The sequence below is a fragment of the Rhinoraja longicauda genome, chromosome 12, assembly GCF_053455715.1.
Source record: "Rhinoraja longicauda isolate Sanriku21f chromosome 12, sRhiLon1.1, whole genome shotgun sequence".
NCBI classification, from domain to species: domain Eukaryota; kingdom Metazoa; phylum Chordata; class Chondrichthyes; order Rajiformes; family Arhynchobatidae; genus Rhinoraja; species Rhinoraja longicauda.
The window spans coordinates 969,177-989,402 of record NC_135964.1 but is presented as its reverse complement, the minus strand read 5'-3'; the positions used below and the strand labels follow the sequence as shown (position 1 = coordinate 989,402).

Genomic DNA, 20,226 nt, shown 5'->3' with positions numbered 1-20,226 from the left:
TCACCTATCCATGTTCTCCAAAGGTGCTGCCTGACCCGCTGAGTTACTCCAGCACTTTGTGTCTGTTTTTAGTAAACTGCCATCTGCTTTAATGTTTCTACTATAATAAACAGTTTGTTTCAATAATGTCTACTTGTCTTGCGCAAAATATTTCCATAGATTCTCTGCAGTTCTCCGAAGTGGAATAGCAGAGTGGAGGCAGATCAAATTTAATCCTGAGAAGCACAAGATCATGTGCTTTGGGAAGACTAACATGGGTTGGGCATAAACAATAAATGGGTGGGCGTATTGAGGGAGTATTGAGGGAGTATTGTACTCGGTCAACGATACCTGAAGGTCAAGTCGAGTTCAGTGTTTATTGCCAGGTATATTATCCATCTGCACAAATATGGTGAGATACAGATACACTGACAATTGGCATAGGTGCACAAGGTAATGAAGAAGGCGTTTGTTATACTGGTCTTTGTGAGCCAGGGTGTAGAAAGTTGGAGATTCTGGTTCAACGTGATAGAACATTACTTTGAGCACAGCTGAAGTACTGAGTTGGGATGTGATTGCACTGGAAAGGGTGCAAAGATTCACCAGGTTGTAACCTCGGATGGAGTATTTAGTTTACAGTATAAGGAGATACTGGATAGGCTGGGCTTGTTTTCTTGGAGGGGACTGAGGGCAGACCTGAGAGTGGTACACAAAATTATGAGGAACAGAAGTGTCCAAAACTGAGGGCATAGGTTTAGTAGGGAGTAAGAAGTTCAGAGAGAAAACATTGCCACCCTGAGGGTGATTAAAATCTGGTATATTTTGCCTAAATCAATGCTGGAGGCAGGTACTCTCATAAGATTTGTAAGTTATAAGTTGTCAGTATAAGTCAGTCATAAGTTAATAAGTGATAGGAGCAGAATTAGGCCATTCGGCCCATCAAGTCTACTCCCTCCTCTATATTCTACATTCTACTCTACATTCAGTCATGGCTGATCTATCTCTCCCTCCTAACCCCATTCTCCTGCCTCCTCCCCATAACTTCCTTTAATTCTGAGGCGATAACCTCTGGACTTAGACTCTCGCCCAGTTGAAACATTCCACATCCACTCTATCCAGGCCTTTCACTATCCGGTAAGTTTCAATGTGCTCCCCCCTCATTCTTCTGAACTCCAGCGAGTACAGGCCCAGTGCCGTCAAACGCTCATCATATGTTAACCCACTCATTCCTGGGATCATTATTGTAAACCTCCTCTGGACCCTCTCCAGCCCCAGCACATCCTTCCTCAGATATGGGGCCCAAAATTGCTCCCAATTTAATAATTGTTTAGAAATCCGCTTGCATTGCCAAGAAATAGAAGCTGTGGACCAAGTGCTGGTAAATTAGATGAGCGTTGATGGGCACTTGATGATTGACATGGACATGACTGGCTGAAGGGCCTGCATTTCCGCTGTATATCTCAATGACTTCATAATGGGTGCTTTCCGCATTCTATTATATCCAAACATTGAGGAACTCATAGGCGTCAGTCAGGTTGAATCTTGCTGTCACTCACTGTTGATATGCAAACATTGTAGTGGGCCACAGCACAGTTTAGAGAACACATCCTACATGTTGCTGCTTTTCTTCCTTTGCAGCAAGGATTATGAATCCCAATGTTTGCCTCTGCTGCCGATTGACCGGAATAAAGGCGAAATATGAATCAAATGGACTAGGTTCCCAATATGTAGTGCTGCAGTATTGCTCAGTGCTAACAATAAGAGAGTAGATTTCTTGCTTTGTTAAAAGCTTTGTGAACAGCTGTATCTTTCCCAGAAGGTCACTTGCTGCACCATGATTTATGTTCTTCGCTTTTTGACTTGGAAACACATGACACGCGGGAGAAAATATATTCAGAGTTTTGTTTCCCTTGTTGCCATTCTGAACTGGGTCACTGACAACATAAACGACATCAACTGAATTCTAACAATGAGGCAATGAGAAACAGATGGCTTTGATAAAGATACATGCTAGTATTGTTGAAACTATTAGTGGGGAATTATATCTCTGCTAATGTTTAGAATTTTAAGGTTTGATATATGTTCTATTTATTAGGTTTGTTTTGTCATGGAATTAACCATTTACATTGCAGCTAAATTAAACTGTTTGTTGAAGCCAATTTTATATATTGCATTTAGTTAAACTTGTGTACAATGTCAGAAAGGAAAGTGTGAATTGCTTTTTGTCCATTGTTTACTTCTGCGAGGAGATTCAGAAAGAAGGAAGAAATACTGGCCTGTGAGGATAATTGTAAAATATCACATGGAAGTTCAAAACATGGGGATTGCAATTGGTCTTTAATCAAGTCAAGTCAAATCAAGTCAATTTTATTTGTATAGCACATTTAAAAACAACCCACGTTGACCAAAGTGCTGCACATCTGATTAGGAAAAAAAAAAGAAACATACAGTGGCAGGCAGCCAAACACAACGGCGCGGCCATCTTGAACAAAATGTTTAACTAAAGCAGAATGGTGTCCCGCGGCCGCGCCGCACCGGGCGATGGAAGGCCCCGCGGCCGAGTCGCACCGGGCGCTGTTCAGTCCCGCGGCCGAGCCGCGCCGGGCGATGGAAGGCCCCGCGGAAGAGACCTAAAAAAAAAGAAAGATTTCCCCCACCCACACCCCCCCTCACATACCCACCCACCCTCACCACCCCCCCCCACACCCCCCCAACCCCTACCCCCACCCCCCCCCCCCACTCCCACCCCCCCCCCCCCCCACATACACAACCAAAACAAAACACCCCACCACCAATCACACAAACAAAAAGGACAAAGGACAAACAGACTGCCAGCGAGAGCAAATACTGCACCTGGTCAAAAATATGTCATATGCAAGATACTTGAGGCCTCTGGACAAGGTTTCCTCAATAGCAACTCTCAATCTCCGCTCCCATTGGAATAACAGGGGCAGCAGGTGCATGGAAACACCTCTGCTTCAAGTTCCCTGCTGTGTTTCACATCTTTCTGATTTGGACATATATTTGTGCTCCTCAACATTGCAAAACCAAAATACGGAATGTTTTTTAAATTCGGTTTACATGTGGGCATTTGTTAACCATCCTGGAGTGGGGAGAGAGCGCTGGAGGAGTTGGGAGGAGGGCCGGAGGAGTGGGAGAGATGGGGGCGGATGATGAGGTGGTGAAAGTGGCCCAGGAACCTGAGGAAAAAGAGCCGATGAGCGAGGAGTGAGAGGGCCGGGATGTGTGGGGAGACAAGGCCAATATTCGAGCAGAGAGGTCCGGAGGAGTGAGGTGTTTGGGTGAGGCCGAATGGTAACGTTATATTAACAAGTCAGCACCTATTGAATTGGGAAAAGTGTCCAAAGTGAATTATTATTGCGTTTTTTAAAATCTGTGATAAGGAGATAATTGGCATTGCCCACATTTATTGTTTGCCCCTAATTGCCCTGAAGCAATAAAGAATATAGTCTGTGTCACATATGGCCAGAATGGACAGGAAGGAGCAGCAGTTTTCTTTCCCTGTCAGCTAAGCAACGGGAGAATTTGATATTGCTGACTCCTATGGAGATGGGATAACGTAAAACCAAGAAGAAACATATATCAGCAAGAGATAATAGGATAACCTTTGGTACAGAATAGTTTCAAGATGAAGTTTACAGAAGGATAACCAAAAGAACTTTGAGCTTGGAGAGTCACAGACCTGTTGTTGGCTGCAGAATTGTACAGTACATAGGAATGTATGTAACTGGCAGGTTCAGTGCTGCAGGAAGTAGCATTCTGAAACCAACAATCAGGAACATTGTTGTGTACACAAAAATAGCAGCAGTAACGGATATAACAGATTTATTTTTATTTATGGGTGGGTAAAAGGGGTAATTATTTTTTTGTACAATCTGATCAAAATGTCATTTAGATTTTACACGTTGTCAACAATGAGCAGCATGATTGTAAAGGCTGTGCATTTGATAGCATTGCACCATGGAGACAGAGTGAGGAAACAGTGAGTGAACAAAAGCATGTGCTTGAGAGGGGCGATTCAGTGGCCCAGCTGGTCTTTTCCAGTTCCACGGTTGGGCTGCAGAGAGTTCCACAGGTAAATGAACAGGGGAATACATGTTCAATAGGAAACGATTAGAAATAGGTTTACTGTCAAACTCTGATCTTGCAATCACCTCAAATTTAGCATTACATCGTTGGAAACACACTCTTCAATTCATTGGGAAAACAATAATGATTTTAGCGATTCCAAACATTTAGCACGACTGATATTCTGGCAACTGATGGTCCGGCAACAACTTTAATCCAGACAAAATTACGAGAATTAATTAACAAATCTTTTTTGTTCATATTGAACTAATAAACCTGTCTGATTTACATCTGTGCTAAAGTATTTCATCAATCATTTAATTCACATGTAATTCACATTAAATATTTGTGTTATTTAAGTTTATAGCCGTCCATAGTGCTTCAGAGACATGGGAGGGGTAAATCTAGTGGGTCAGAGGTGTATTGTTGAATTATTGTTATGTGGCCTCTGTTGGTCCAGCAAAGACGGATATCGAGCAAGGCTCTGGAACAAAAGGTGCTGCAAAATCAGTTGTGGAGCTGTATAACCTCAGTTCTTTTTCTAAGTACATCATAAAAACAGCTGACCCATTGAACTAGGCACAAACCACACTGGAGAGCATACTTTCTTAAAAGTAATTTAATTTGAAATAATGAATCCTATTCCTTCTCCTCCGTTGTTTTTGGAACTTCCGACATCAGGAATGTTGTGTTTTTCTGGTTTTCAGCAATTCGTCAGGGAGTTGCGTCAATGGCAGATACAGGTGGACGTAGCTAATGATCTCGCACGCAAGCTCCTGCGGGATTACTCAACAGACAACACCTCGAAGGTGGCAATGATGTCCGATGGAATCAACGTTTCATGGGCGGCTGTTCAGAAAAGGTAATCTGCTGCAGTATCTTTGGCTTCACATATTCCACTGGTAATGTCATGCCTTACTTGTCTTGAGGGATGAGGGGGTGCGGGTTGCAGATTCATTTAGGCTACATATTTATTCTTCTCCTGGATGCTTGCAAGTAAGAGTACAAAGCATTTACCGAGTAAAGACCATTGTTTCAGCATCCTGCCACAAATCGTGGAATTTATCAATTCAATATGGGCTTTATTAGAGATTGCCAATAGTGGAACTAGTGTAGATGGGACACGTTGGTCGGTGTGAGCAAGTTGGGTCGAAGGGCTTGTTTCCAAGCTGAATGACTCTATGACATTTAAGGCCTCTATCGTTCAAGTAAGTTGCAATTTACTAGAATTACTTCTTTGATCGCATGACCAGAGTTACCAGGTCAATGTGAATCTTTGACTGAGATTGCTTTCTGCTCTTAAAGTGTTGACACTTAAACTTTAAGCAGAAGTCATTCAGACGCTGGTTGCTGTGCCCAGAATGTCATGTTGAGACATTAATTGGATGCCTTTCATCATACAAATGTTTTATTTGTGGATGTTGTACAGCTTTGCAATTTACTGACTGGAAGGTCTTAAATTGTGCGCTCCATGCTCAGTTTCTATGGTCCAGGGAATGGATCTGTTGTGATGAAGGGCTCTTTGCATCAGCAACACACAGCTGGGTGTATTTTCATCCATGTGCAAATTGAAGTAAAAAGCAGCATGCTAAAGTGCTTCTGGTTTATAATTATTCCATAAAATCGTTTTTCTTAATTTTATGGACATAAGACAATATATCCTGGTTGAAGGAGGGGGAATTAGATTGCTGTGTTTGCCGATTGCTTAATCAAACACATAAAATTCTTCTGTAACCCACGGACTTTTTTAATGCCGGTCTCAACACTTTTAAAATCCATTGGTTAATAACCACATTGCAGAGGAGAAAATCTTTAGATTAATATTTTTGACCGAGAGCAAAACTGGAGGAAATAAAGTCCTTGAGTGCAATTGTACAAAATGAAGCTATTGATGTTACAAGTAGAGACCCAGTGAATGGAACAACCTCTCATAAAGCAAGGGTACAATCGTGTTGCAGAATACGACAAATACGCTCACACCCCCCCACTCTCTCTCTCCAGCTACCAAATTCTCGAGTGGGTGCTCCTTTTCCACAATCTTGTCATCATTTTGCTTGTACAAGGAGGAAAGCTCAGAAAAAAATATTTCAAAAGCAGATGCACCAGGCCTTACATTGTTTGAAAATATAGTTCTTTTTTTAACTTTACGCTCATTTATCCATCCTTATGATTAAAGCCACTGGTTTTCTTTCTGCTGCCTCCCATTTGATGTATGTGTAATAAACAGTTGATTGTCCACTTCCAAAAAAGAAGTCCCCTTAGTTACCGGCCTAATGTTATCCGTGCTTTCTTCCTCCCTTCATTTACTTTGCCAGGTTGATCCAAACTAGGGGTGCCAACTATCTCACTCCCAAATACGGGGCAAGGTGACGTCACCGCCCCGTGCTCCACGTGACCTCACCCAGCCAGCGGCCACGTGCTCCCGCTCCACCAATGGCGGCCGCCCAGGCCAGGAGGCGGGTTGCTATGCAACCTCCGTTAGGCAGTGCCAGGGCCTTCCGGACCTAGACTGTCCAGAGCTAAAATGTCGGAAACCTAGAGTGTCGGAACCTAAACTATCGGGACCTACAGCGTCGGGGCCTACAGCGTCGGGGCCTACAGCGCCCCTCGGGCCTAATATGGGACAAGGGCGGTCCTATACGGGACAAACCAATTTAACCCAAAATAAGGGATGTCCTGGCTAATACGGGACAGTTGGCAACCCTAATCTAAACTCATCCCTTTCTCCCTCCTGGATCAGTTTGGACTTCAGACGTTGCTCTTGATGCACTTGGATTAAGCTGCATTACAGACGCATAAGCTAGATTTTAGGAAATGCCTTTATACGCCTCTGTCCCGCCCAATCCCCTGACATCAGTCTGAAGAAGGGTCTTGACCGGAAACGTCACCCATTCCTTCTTTCCAGAGATGCTGCCTGACCCACTGAGTTACTCCAGCATGTTGTGTCTATCTGTGATTTAAACCAGCATCTGCAGTTCTTTCCTACAACTCAATAGCTTTATTGGCTTGAACGGTGAGACAGTATGTTAGATATTGTGGAGTAGTATCTTCAAAGTGTTCTGAAAATGTTTCATGTGATTTGCTTTTGCCTCAATGTTGTTGCAGTCTGTTTAACAGCATTCTGTTGTGATAAATATAACCTGATGCTTCACAACATTTTATCATGACAACCATGCCACTGGATTTTTATTTTGTCATCCTATTCCACGTGAATTATTTGTTGTTATGATTCAAACCATGAAGCTTCACACCTTCATCCTTTGTTCTTCAAAATTGCTGTCAGCAGAATTTCCTTTCTGATGAAGCAGATACCTTAAGTTAACAGGACAGGTTTTAATTCTGAACAGCAAACACAAAATGTTTTGAGTTAAAATAGGGTAGTATTTCGGCACAAAGTGCTGAAGTAACTCAGCATGTCAGGAGGCATCTCTGGGGAACATGGAAAGGTGATGTTTCGGGTCGGGACCCTTCTTCAGACTCTATTGTCACCTATACATGTTCTCCAGAGATGCTGCCTGACCCTCTGAGTTACTCCAGTACTTTGTGCCTTTTTTTGCGAACCAACACCTGCAGTTCCTTGTTTCTCCAAGGTAGTATTTAGTCTTGATTTTGCCTGATTTGCCTTTTTCATTCTGGTTCCTAATACTGACCACGGTCAGAAGTTGGCCATTCTGCCCATCTAATCCATGCTGGCTCCCAGATGATGCATTCCGTTGATGTCACATACCTCCTCCTTGTTTGTTTTAATGCACCTTTTGTTTCACTCACACTTGCCCGGTAACCAGCACTGACGTGTAGCTTATGGTTGCCAGTTAGCCTATCTGCTTTCTTGCCTGTTATTTGAGGACATTTGGCTGCAGCAGTTCCTGTGACAAAAAGGTACACAAACTTGTAAGAAAATGAGGAACGGGAAGCGAACTGTCAGTCCACGAATAGTCTCTTTCAACTACTGCAGCCCTCCTGGTGAATGGAATGCACGTTTTATTCCGTTCCAGGATTTAGATCCCACCCCAATAAAGGACTCGTTGTATTTCCAAGTCGAGATGTTGTGTGAGATACTGCAACCAGATCAGGCTGACCTCAGAGCAAAGCTTTGGATTCGTTCTCTAGCTGTCCTAAATATCAGCAAACCGACTGCAGTACTTTGAAAATGGAGGTGGTTCGAAACTGAGATATTCTTGTTACAGAATACACATAGTCCCATAAAACGGATGATTAGGTCACACATTAAAGATTTAAATGCATGTATATTACTTGTAACTTTTATGAAATGAATATATGTTCGCTAGAAACTGCAGTAATTCTGCAGTTTTGAAAGGAGGCAGAGGAGTCCAGTCTTGTCACGCTCTAGTTAGGTCTGAAGTTGTGATAATTATAAGTGTGGAAAATGAAATCAAAATTGAGATCTTTAATCTGATCTGCAATACAATTATCTTGTCTGCGGTATTCTACACAAAGCTTTTGGTTGCAAATGGACACAAGGTTTTATTTCATTTGTTATATCTGTGTAAAAGGCCTTTTTGTATCTGTATAATGAAAGGCCTTTTTCTAATTTCTGAATAACATTGGGCAGATTTCTGCCTGTAAGGTGACTTTAAATATCATCCAGCTCAAGCCAGTTGGCATCTCAATTTGTTCACAAAGTGAAAAAGATTGCAAGGTTGTTCCCTGAGTGTTTTGTTTTTTTGTCTAAGATAATTATTTTGCATTTAAATGGTTATTTGTACTTGTGCTGGTTTTTGTACTGACTTTCCAAGGACTGCAAACTGACCTCAATTTAGCTTCTGTATTTCACACAGTTGATTAGAGGCAACCTTTTCACTCACATGGTGGTGGGTATATGGACGTAGGTGAGGCAGGTACAATACAGGTGCTCCCCGGCTTATGATGTTTCGACTTGCAATAGTTCGACTTTGCGATGGTGCAAACGTCAGCGTGCCACAGCTCGCTTCCGGCCACGTGATCGCGCGTATTAAATGCATTTCAACTTACAATATTTTCGGTTTCCAATGGGTTTCTCGGAACGGAACCCTATCGTAAGGTGAGGAGCACCTGTAATAACATTTCAAAAGATATCTGGACAGGTACATGGATAGGAAAGGTTTAGGAAAAGTTTAGAAGAATATGGGCCAACGAGAAATTGGCCTGGCTGAGAGTGGACATCTTGGTCAGCATGGATGAGTTGGGATTGGACATCTTGGTCAGCATGGATGAGTTGGGATTGGACATCTTGGTCAGCATGGATGAGTTGGGATTCGACATCTTGGTCAGCATGGATGAGTTGGGATTGGACATCTTGGTCAGCATGGATGAGTTGGGCCAAAGGATCCAGTTTCATGCGGTATGACTCAATGACCTTGAGACACAATTAGTTAATTTGTGGCAATCATTTTATTTCAAATATACCATATAACAATATTGCAATATGCAATAATATTTAGTTAGGTACCTCACTGAATGTCTATCAGTAACAACTAAAAAATATACACAACAAAATTTTACTCTTTTTATTCATTGATTCGCCACTGGAAAGGAAGAATTTTGACTTTTCCTGTAAAGTACCAAGTTCCCCGAATTTACTTTTGTTCAGTCAAGTGCTGATAAAGCAACAGTTGATGAGACTACATGATTAATGTGACGTATGATGTTACTCGATCTACTAGAGGAAGTTGCCACTTAGCAAAGCAGTAAGTTATGTTTTCAGCACATTTTCTGTTTCCCACTATTTCAATCTCATTGACACATGGGTAATAACTGGGAAACACAGCCACTGCCGGCAACTTGAGATGCTTTCCAGGAATGATTAAGCAGGCAGCCAGAATAGCAATATCTTCCATGTATACTTATAGTGTTGCATAGTGGAGTCGTATGTCTTCCATATGTACTTATAGTGTTTCATAATGGAGTCGTATGTCTTCCATATGTACTTATAGTATTGTATAGTGGAGTCGTATACCTTACACATGTGCTTCTAGTTTTGTATAGTGGAGTCGTATGTCTTCCATATGTACTTATAGTGTTGCATAATGGAGTCGTATGTCTTCCATATGTACTTATAGTGTTTCATAATGGAGTCGTATGTCTTCCATATGTACTTATAGTATTGTATAGTGGAGTCGTATACCTTCCACATGTGCTTATAGTTTTGTATAGTGGAGCCGTATACCTTTCACATGTGCTTTTTGTTTTGTATAGTGGAGTTGTATGCCTTCCACATGGTCCCACAATGTAACCTTGCAATACAATATTTTTTGGACTACATTGAGTAGTTTTGCAAATAATTGCAGGTAATTGAGCTTGAATTAGGATGTGAAGTTAATTTTATAAATAGCCTAACCTTTATTAAACAGGTATAGGAAGGAACTGCAGATGCTGGTTTACACTGGGCACAACTGCTGGAGCAACTCAGAGGGACTAAAGTACCAAGTGTGACATCTGAAAAAGGGTCTCAACCCGAAATGTCACCCATTCCTTTTCTCCATAGATGTTGCCTGTCCCACCAGCATTTTGTGTCTATCTTTATTGAGCAGTTTGCAATAGCACTGGATTTGATGTAAGTGGAGAAAGGGAGTGAGTAAGGGAATATAATTTCTGCTTGAAGTGCAGGTTTAAGGATGCGAGGCTTCCTCAGATCCATGCTTCCTCTCCCAGCCAACATGGACGTCTGACCAGATGTTGAGAGTGTTTTACTGTTATATGTCCCAAAACGGAACAGTGAAATTCTTACTTGCAGCAGCACAATGGAGAAGTGAACATAGTTTGTGCATTCTCCCTGTGACCGTGTGGGTTTTCTCCGGGTGCTCCGGTTTCCTCCCATATTTCAAAGATGTACAGGTCTGTAGGTTAATTGGTTTATGTAACTTGTGTCTGGCGTAGGATAGAACTAGTGTATGGGTGATCGGTGGTTGGTGCGGATTCGGTGGGATGAAGGGCCTGTTTCCATGCCATATCCCTGAACTAAACTAAACTAAACTAAATTGAAGAGCTATGGGAGTATATGAGATCATATTGATACCTGAGATGAACACTTTTCACCCATCTGGCGTGATCAGCTTCATGAGTCCTAAAAGTTATTTCCCTCTCTCCCTCCATCTCTACTATTGACAATCCCAATGTGCTCTCCATTCTCAACTAACACCTGTTCCAGGTAGGAATGGACCATCCCTTTTCCAGGCTACAGAATTACAAGATCTAAAGATATGCAGCACCATTTAGCTTTTTACTAAAACAATCCAGAGCAAATACCACCACCTCAAGTCCTTTATGTAACCTTATATTTTTCTACATGAAATGCCAAAATGCAGATTTCCATGAAGCAATGCAGTAGTTTCTTTCATGCCACCTGCTTGAGTATAGGAGCAAAGAGGTCCTTCTGCAGTTGTACAGGGCCCTAGTGAGACCGTACCTGGAGTACTGTGTGCAGTTTTGGTCTCCAAATTTGAGGAAGCATATTCTTGCTATTGAGGGTGTGCAGCGTAGGTTTACTGGGTTAATTCCCGGAATGGCGGGACTGTCATATGTTGAAAGACTGGAGCGACTAGGCTTGTATACACTGGAATTGAGAAGGATGAGAGGGGATCTTATCGAAACGTATAAGATTATTAAGGGGTTGGACACGTTAGAGGCAGGAAACATGTTCCCAATGTTGGGGGAGTCCAGAACCAGGGGCCACAGTTTAAGAATAAGGGGTAGGCCATTTAGAACGGAGATGAGGAAAAACTTTTTCAGTCAGAGAGTTGTAAATCAGTGGAATTCTCTGCCTCAGAAGGCAGTGGAGGCCAATTCTCTGAATGAATTCAAGAGAGAGCTAGATAGAGCTCTTAAGGATAGCGGAGTCAGGGGGTATGGGGAGAAGGCAGGAACGGGGTACTGATTGAGAATGATCAGCCATGATCACATTGAATGGTGGCGCTGGCTCGAAGGGCCGAATGGCCTACTCCTGCACCTATTGTCTATTGTCTATTGTAAAGAAATGATGCTGGGAATTTCCAGGTTCAAGGTTTCAAGGTCAGTTTATTGTCACATGTACCAGTTAAGGTGCAGTGAAATTTGAGTTACCATACAGCCATACTCAGTGAAAAGCAACAAGACACACAACCACATGAAAGTTGACATAAACATCCACCACAGTGGATTCCATCAGGTTTGTTGGCAATAACACGTAGATGCTGATGCCATTGTGCGCCTAGTTAGCACTGCCTGTGGGAGATGCATTTTATATCAGGAAGGTTCCCTGGCTTCAATCCTCACTCTCAAGATGAGAGTAGTAAATCGATAAATCCATGCCACAAACATACATTTGGGCAATATCACGGGGGTCTTTATTTACTGATCAAATCTGTACTCCTTTACATGAGGCGCTCATTAAAGTGGAATGATTTATAACATCTCACCACTAAAATCTCCACTGCCTGTCAGAAGCCATTGCCTGCAACCTGCTTTGAATCTTGAAGAAGGGTCTGACCCAATCTGAAGAAGGGTCCCGACCCAAAACGTCACCTGTCCATGACCTCCAGAGATGCTGCCTGACCCACTGAGTTACTCCAACACATTGTATCCTATGCTCAATTCCAGTATTCCTTGTGTCTCCTTTGAATCTTCACTGTTCTCTTTAAGAACTGCAGATCCTTGTGTGGGAAGCATTGAAACATCCATTTTTTCTGCCGGGGGCCATTGCTTGCTACATATATTTACTGTCTGACTATGACTAGATTATAGGGCGGCATGGTGGCACAGTGGTAGAGTTGCTGCCCTACAGTGCCAGAACCCTGGGTTGCCTCCAGGTACTACAGTTTCCTCCCACACTCCAAAGACGTACATGTTTGCAGGTTAATTGGCTTTGGTAAAGATTGTAAATTGTCGCTCGTGCGTGGGATAGTGCTGGTGTACAGGGATCGCTGGTCAACATGGACTTGGTGGGACGAAGGGCCTCTCTAAAGTATCTCTAAACTAAACTAAACTAAATAAATATACCACCTCCCTCACTCCAATCAGTAGGTAATTGGACAATAAAAAAACATAAATCCATCAGGAGCTCATCTGCAGACAGCAAAGCTGACCATATCCAGAAGTGTTCTTTGCTTCTATATTGGCTCATTAAAGTGCCAATATCCAACTGTACCAACTAACCCAGACCTTGCAGGCAAAAGAATCGCAAATTACAAGGACATGCAGTTTTACATCGCGAAATGTGACCCTTCCAAAAACAAATTCCACATTATTCTCAATATTGTTGTCAATGTGAATTAAAAATTAATTTCTTTTGTGCTGTAAAATAGCTTGAGATGAGAGTGATCAAGAGTGGCCTGCAAAGCTCTCCATTTCAGAGGCGAACAACACGGGTGGCACAGTGGCGCAGCGGTAGAGTTGCTGCTTTACAACGCCAGAGATCCACTTTCAATCCTGACCACGGGTGCTGTCTGTACAGAGTTTGTACCTTCTCCGTGACCACGTGGGCTTTCTCCGGGAGCTCCAGTTTCCTCCCACACTCCAAAGACGTACAGGTTCATAGGTTAATTGGCTTCTATAAAAATTGTAAATGGTCTCTAGTGTTTAAGATAGTGCTGGTGTGGTCAGCACACCAGCACATCAATGGTCGGCACAGACTCAGTGGACTGAAAGGCCTGTTTCCACGATGTATCTCTAAAGTCTAAAGTCTGAACACAGTCACAGAGCTTGCAACACCTATCCCTATTCCTCCTCCCGCAACCCCGACAGTCCTTTCAAGTTGTTCACTTGCACCTCCTCCAACCTTATCTACTGTATCCGTTCAAGATGTGATGCATTATACATCGGCGAGACCAAACGTAGATTGGGCGATCATTTCGCTGAACACTTCGCTCTGTCTGCCTGAACCTACCTGATCTCCCTGTCACTCAACACTTTAATTCTCCTTCCCATTCCCACACAGACCTTTCTGTCCTCGTTCTCCTCCATTGTCAGAGTGAGGCTAAACGCCAATTGGAGGAACAGCATCTCATATTTCGTTGAGGCAGCTTACAGCCCAAAGGTATGAATATTGATTTCTCTCACTTCAGGTAGCCCTGGCATTCCCTCTCTCTCTATCCCTCACCCACCCAAGTCACACTAGCTTCTCATTTTCATCCTACAAGCAGCTAACAATGGCGTGTTTCCTTCATCATCGTTACTTTTTTGCATATCTTTCATTCATTGTTCTTTATCTCTCCACATCATTGTCTATATCTCTCGTTTCCCTTATCCCTGACCAGTCTGAAGAAGGGTCTCGACCCAAAACGTCACCAATTCCTTCTCTCCAGAGATGCTGCCTGAGTTACTCCAGCTTTTTGTGCCGGTCTTCGGTTTAAACTAGCATCTGCAGTTCCTTCCTACACACTTACAAAGTACCTTATTGCACCTGGTCACCTGGTATACAGTGATCAACTGTATACTACCTGTACATTGATTTATTTGGCTTCATAGAAAATTCATTACACCGACCTTGTAAGAAAGTCCCAGCTTTATATCACATGGAGTTTGAATATTAATGAATCTATAAATTTTGAATATAATGGAGTGATATTGCTAAGGAATCACATAGGAAAACAAAGACTCCGACGGGAAAATTTGCATTGCCTGGGAACATTATTCCAGGAAACTAAATTAGAAGGCTGTGACCTTTCTGTCACCAGTGATCCCAGACGATGAACGTTTATTGAAGCTCAAGTGGGCCAGGTGTAGAAATTAAGGTTAACTAATCTATTTTAGGGAACCACAGATGACGGGAACAGCCACACTCCAACCCCCTGCCAAACATTCACAAAGGCTGGGAAAGTCAGCTGTATGTAATATGGTCAGCCATGAGAGGGATCGTTCTGGTCTTTTTGTGGAACACCATTATAGCACAGAAGTCTTTGAGATCATTTAGCTTTGATCATTCAGTTCAAAGCAATCTCCCTATTTATAACTTCAATTAAGCAATAAATTCTTAGCCTAACAAATCTTGAAAGGGAAATCTTACCTGACGAATAGCTTTGCAAATTATGTTCCACAAATTAATGTGGAAAGGGCTTTTGTATTTGGTCGTTTCACTGTTGCAGCTGTACTCAAACCTGCTGACAGGTATGACCGCGAACCATCAAAGCAAAGAATTACAGGTGAGTTCTGGACCAACCATAGCATTATTTGTCATTTACAAACTCTTGCTAACTGAAATCATTGCTTGTGCTACCTCATCTTTTTTTTAGTTTAGTTTAGTTTAAAGATACAGTGTGGGAACAGGCCCATCGGCCCACCGAGTCCATGCCGACCAGCAATCCCCCGCACATTAACGCTACCCTGCACACACTAGGGACAATTTTCCACTTATATCAAGCCAATTAACCCACAAACCTGTATGTCTTTGGAGTGTGGGAGGAAACCAAACATCTCGGAGAAAACCCACGCGGTCATGGGGAGAACATACAAAATCCGTACAGACAGCACCCGTAGTCGGGATCGAACCCAGGTCTCCGGCGCCGTAAGCGCTGTAAGGCAGCAACTCTACCGCTGCGCCACCGTCCCGCCCCTCGCACAATAGCATATGATGTTACCCTATCATTTGGTAAACCTCTTTCTCCTATTTTCTATTTCTCCATAACCACCCTGATCTTAATCATTAAGTATGGCCAACTTCTCAAAGGGAACATATGTGAGAGGCAATGCAGTTGCCAGAGATAAGCTTACTCACCAGAGAAATGTTCTTAGGCCAAAACGTTTAGTCAAACTCAGATTCAATGTATGAACAACATCAAAATGATGCTGTTAAGAACTGTGTCAACTTGTTTCAGTGTTTGCATTTCAAGATGAAGGAATTATTGCATTTTATCAGCATGTCAAAGGCAATGACATCTGTATTATTACATTCTACATATTTGAAGAATATTTTTGTGTACAGGTGTGACACAAATTTAAAGAGCCATCAGGGAAACAGCTGCAATCCTCCAGGGTAGTAGGTACATGTTGGCTCATAAGCCAACAACATTTTAAGCACTGTGCACTTTAATGAAAGTCAACCACAAATCTATGAAGAGAGAATCTGTTTTTGCACTTACAGCAGAGAGTGCATTTTAAAATATTGAGTGTAAAGTTTATGCAATCTGACCAATTTTTCATCCGTAACATTGGTACTTTATTTTCTGTCATGTTACACGTCTGCCTGTCGCTGGAACATTTTGGTCGTTTCCTGATAGCTTTTCACATTTGTGACAACTGTTAAAAAAAAATCAGGTCTTTGAACAACATGAGAGCAGCCCCACCTTGGCCTCTTTCAGGCAAGAGCCTTGGATGCTGACTGAATTGTGCTCCCCAAAGTGACGAGCCAGGAAAAAATCAGTGTGAATGTGATGACAGAACATTTTATCCTTCTGACCATGCTTTGTTCAATTTGGATGGGGGGGGGGGGGTGAGGCCATCGGGGGTGTTAAGACCAGGTCGATATACTGAAGGGAAATGAGAGTCTGGCCAATCTACAGTGCATTCAGAAAGTATTCAGACCCCTTCACTTTTTCCACATTTTGCTCTTCGGGACCTGCAATGCTGCAGAAATTGTTTTATACCCTTCCCCAGATCTGTGTCTGGACACAATCCTGTCTTGGAGGTCTGCGGACAATTCCTTCGTCTTCGTAGCTTGGATTTTGCTCTGACATGCACTGTGAACTGTGGGACCTTTGTATAAACAGGTGTGTGCCTTTCCAAATCATGTCCAATCAATTTAATTTACCACTGGTGGACTCCAATCAAGTTGTAGAAACATCTCAAGGATAATCAATGGAAACAGGATGAACATAAGCTCAATTTTGAGTGTCATAGCAAAGGGTCTGAATATTTATGTAAATGTGATTTTTCAGTTATTTCTTTTTAATTACTTTGCAAAAATTTCTAAACACCTGTTTTCACTTTTTTATTATGTGTGTAGATTGATGATTAAAAAAACCAATTTAATCCATTTTAAAATAAGGCTGTAACGTAGCAAAATGTGGAAAAAGTGAAGGGATCTGAATACTTTCTGAATGCACTGTACGTCACAACTTGAAAAGTACTTCCTATAGATGCTTCAACAGCAACAGTTGTACCTTACTCTTAACCTGACATATGGAGTTTATCATGGTTTAGTTGTTACTAGTCTCACTGAGGCAGAATGTTGTTTGTTCAATTCCCACTCTAAACACTGGAGCACATAATATGTGCTGAACAAAATATGGGAGCCTCATTGATCAGATAAGATCTGCTCTCCCGAAGGACATAGAAAATCTCTGACATTATTCTGTGCATAGGACCGATATCTCAAGTGTCCTATCAAATAATTTTACCTCATTCAATATTGTAGATTATCTGACAATTTTCACTTGCTGCTTGTCGATCTCTCTGTGTGGTAACAGCTTTCCTTATTTTACAGCAATAACAAAACTTGAGACTTTTTTGTTCAGATTTCCAGCATCTGCATTTTTTTTTTTTTCCTTTTTATTTCACTGGCTAAAATGCACTTGGGGCAAAAAAAAAGTTTAACGGGGACTTGAAAGACACTAAACATCAGTGTTGCGCTTCATGGAGAGCAGGTTTTCTGCATCTTGGGTGATGTTGCAGCAACTGATTGGTAGCTGGGAAGATCGATATCTTTGATTTCTAGTCTCATGGTTCTCTGCTCTCCCAAAGGTACAACATCCTGATAGAAGTATTTTAAATTATGAGAGGCATAGATAAGGTCGACATTCAGAGCACCCCCCCCCCCCCAAGGTGGAATGAATGAATGAATGAATAAGTTTATTGGCCAAGTATGCATATACAAGGAATGTGCCTTCGTGCCATGCTCACAAATGACAACACAAACATGCAGTTAACAATTAAGAATAAAGCATAAACACATCAATAGACAATAGGTGCAGGAGTAGGCCATTCGGCCTTTCACCACCATTCAATGTGATCATGGCTGATCATTCTCAATCAGTACCCCGTTCCTGCCTTCTCCCCATATCCCCTGACTCAGCTATCCTTAAGAGCTCTATCTAGCTCTCTCTTGAATGCATTCAGAGAATTCGCCTCTACTGCCTTCTGAGGCAGAGAATTCCACAGATTTACAACTCTCTGACTGAAAAAGTTTTTCCTCATCTCCGTTCTAAATGGCCTACCCCTTACTCTTAAACTGTGGGCCCTGGTTCTGGACTCCCCCAACATTGGGAACATGTTTACTGCCTCTAACGTGTCCAACCTCTTAATAATCTTATATGTTTCGATAAGATCCCCTCTCATCCTTCTAAATTCCAGTGTATACAAGCCTAGTCGCTCCAGTCTTTCAACAGTCCCGCCATTCTGGGAGTTAACCTAGTAAACCTACGCTGCACGCCCTCAACAGCAAGAATATCCTTCCTCAAATTTGGAGACCAAAACTGCACACAGTACTCCAGGTGCGGTCTCACTAGGGCCCTGTACAACTGCAGAAGGACCTCTTTGCTCCTATACTCAACTCCTCTTGTTATCAAGGCCAACATTCCATTGGCTTTCATCACTGTCTGCTGTACCTGCATGGTTTCTTTCAGTGACTGATGCACTAGGACACCCAGATCTCGTTGTACGTCCCCTTTTCCTAACTTGACACCATTCAGATAATATACCGCCTTCCTATTCTTACCACCAAAGAGGATAACCTCACACGTATCCACATTAAACTGCATCTGCCATGCATCCGCCCACTCTCACAACCTGTCCAAGTCACCCTGCAACCTCATAGCATCTCCCTCACAGTTCACACTACCACCCAGCTTTGTATCATCTGCAAATTTGCTAATGGTACTTTTAATCCCTTCATCCAAGTCATTAATGTATATTGTAAATAGCTGCAAAACAATAAGGATACAACATTACGGTCTAAACGTGTGGGTGAAAATAAACCAGGGCAAAAAAGAGACTCCAGACTTTGGTTATTGAGTAGAACTATCACTCGTGGAAAAAAGCTGTTTTTATGTCCGGCTGTGGCTGCTTTGACAGTCCGGAGTCGCCGTCCAGAGGGAAGTGCTTCGAAGAGTTTGTGGCCAGGGTGAAAGGGGTCAGAGATGATCTTGCCCGCTCGCTTCCTGACCCTTGCAGTGTACAGTTCGTCAATGGGGGGAAGGCTGCAGCCAACAACTTTCTCAGCTGTGCGAACGATCCGTTGCAGCCTCCGGATGTGGTGCTTGGTGGCTGAGCCAAACCAGACCATGATGGAGAAGGTGAGGACGGACTCAATGATAGCAGTATAGAATTGGACCATCATTGCCTGTGGCAGATTGTGTTTCTTCAGTTGCCGCAGGAAGTACATCCTCTGTTGGGTCTTTTTGACTGTGGAGTCGATGGTGGCCCCCCATTTAAGGTCTCTGGAGATGATGGTTCCAAGGAACTTAAATGACTCCACAGATGTGACTGTGGTGTTGTTGATGGTGGGTGGGGGGAGGGGAGGGGGATCTCTTCGAAAGTCTACAATTAGTTCCACTGTCAAAGACAAGAGTGCATAGATTGAAGGCGAGAGGGATACTAGTGTAAAGGAGATGTGCAGGGCGGGTTTTTTACACAGAGGGTGGTGAGTACCCGGAACTCACTGCCAGGAGTCGTGGTGGAGGCAGATATGATAGAGCATGTCAGAGGCTTTTTAGATATGCACATGGATATGCAGAAAATGAGGGGGGGAGATATGGATCATGTGCAGGCAGATGAGATAGTTGATCTTAGAATCAGGTTCTGGCCAGGTATTGTGGTCTAATGGGCCTGTTCTTGTGCTGTACTGTTCTATGCTCAATGTAACATCAGTGTGAAATTGAGACAGTTACCAAGCCTGACCTAACTTTGCCCACCTAGTCCCAGCTCAAAGCCACATTCATTACAAACTTGTGTAGGAAAATAACTGCAGATGCTGGTACAAATCGAAGGTATCACAAAAAGTTGGAGTAACACAGCGGGTCAGGCAGTATCTGTGGAGAGAAGGAATTGGTGACGTTTCAGGTCGAGACCCTTCTTCAGACTGATGTCAGGGGAGGGGGCGGGACTAAGAAAGGATGTAGTTGGAGACAGGAAGACAGTGGGAGAACTGGGAAGGCGGAGGGGAAGGGAGGGACAGAGGAGCTATCTAATGTTAGAGAAATCAATGTTCATACCGCTGGGGTGTAAACTGCCCAGGCGAAATATGAGGTGCTG

General features: G+C 42.8%; 1 protein-coding gene across 9 annotated transcripts in view; it reads left to right on the top strand.

Moving 5' to 3' along the window:
• The window catches only part of dmd (dystrophin), a 1,595,363-nt gene that overhangs the window by 1,260,151 nt on the left and 314,986 nt on the right, over positions 1–20,226 (top strand). For all 9 annotated transcript variants that reach the window (XM_078408877.1, XM_078408870.1, XM_078408878.1 and 6 more), the window contains one exon: positions 4,776–4,930. In XM_078408877.1, coding sequence (XP_078265003.1) covers positions 4,776–4,930 — 155 coding nt within the window. The remainder of the gene's footprint in view (positions 1–4,775; positions 4,931–20,226) is intronic.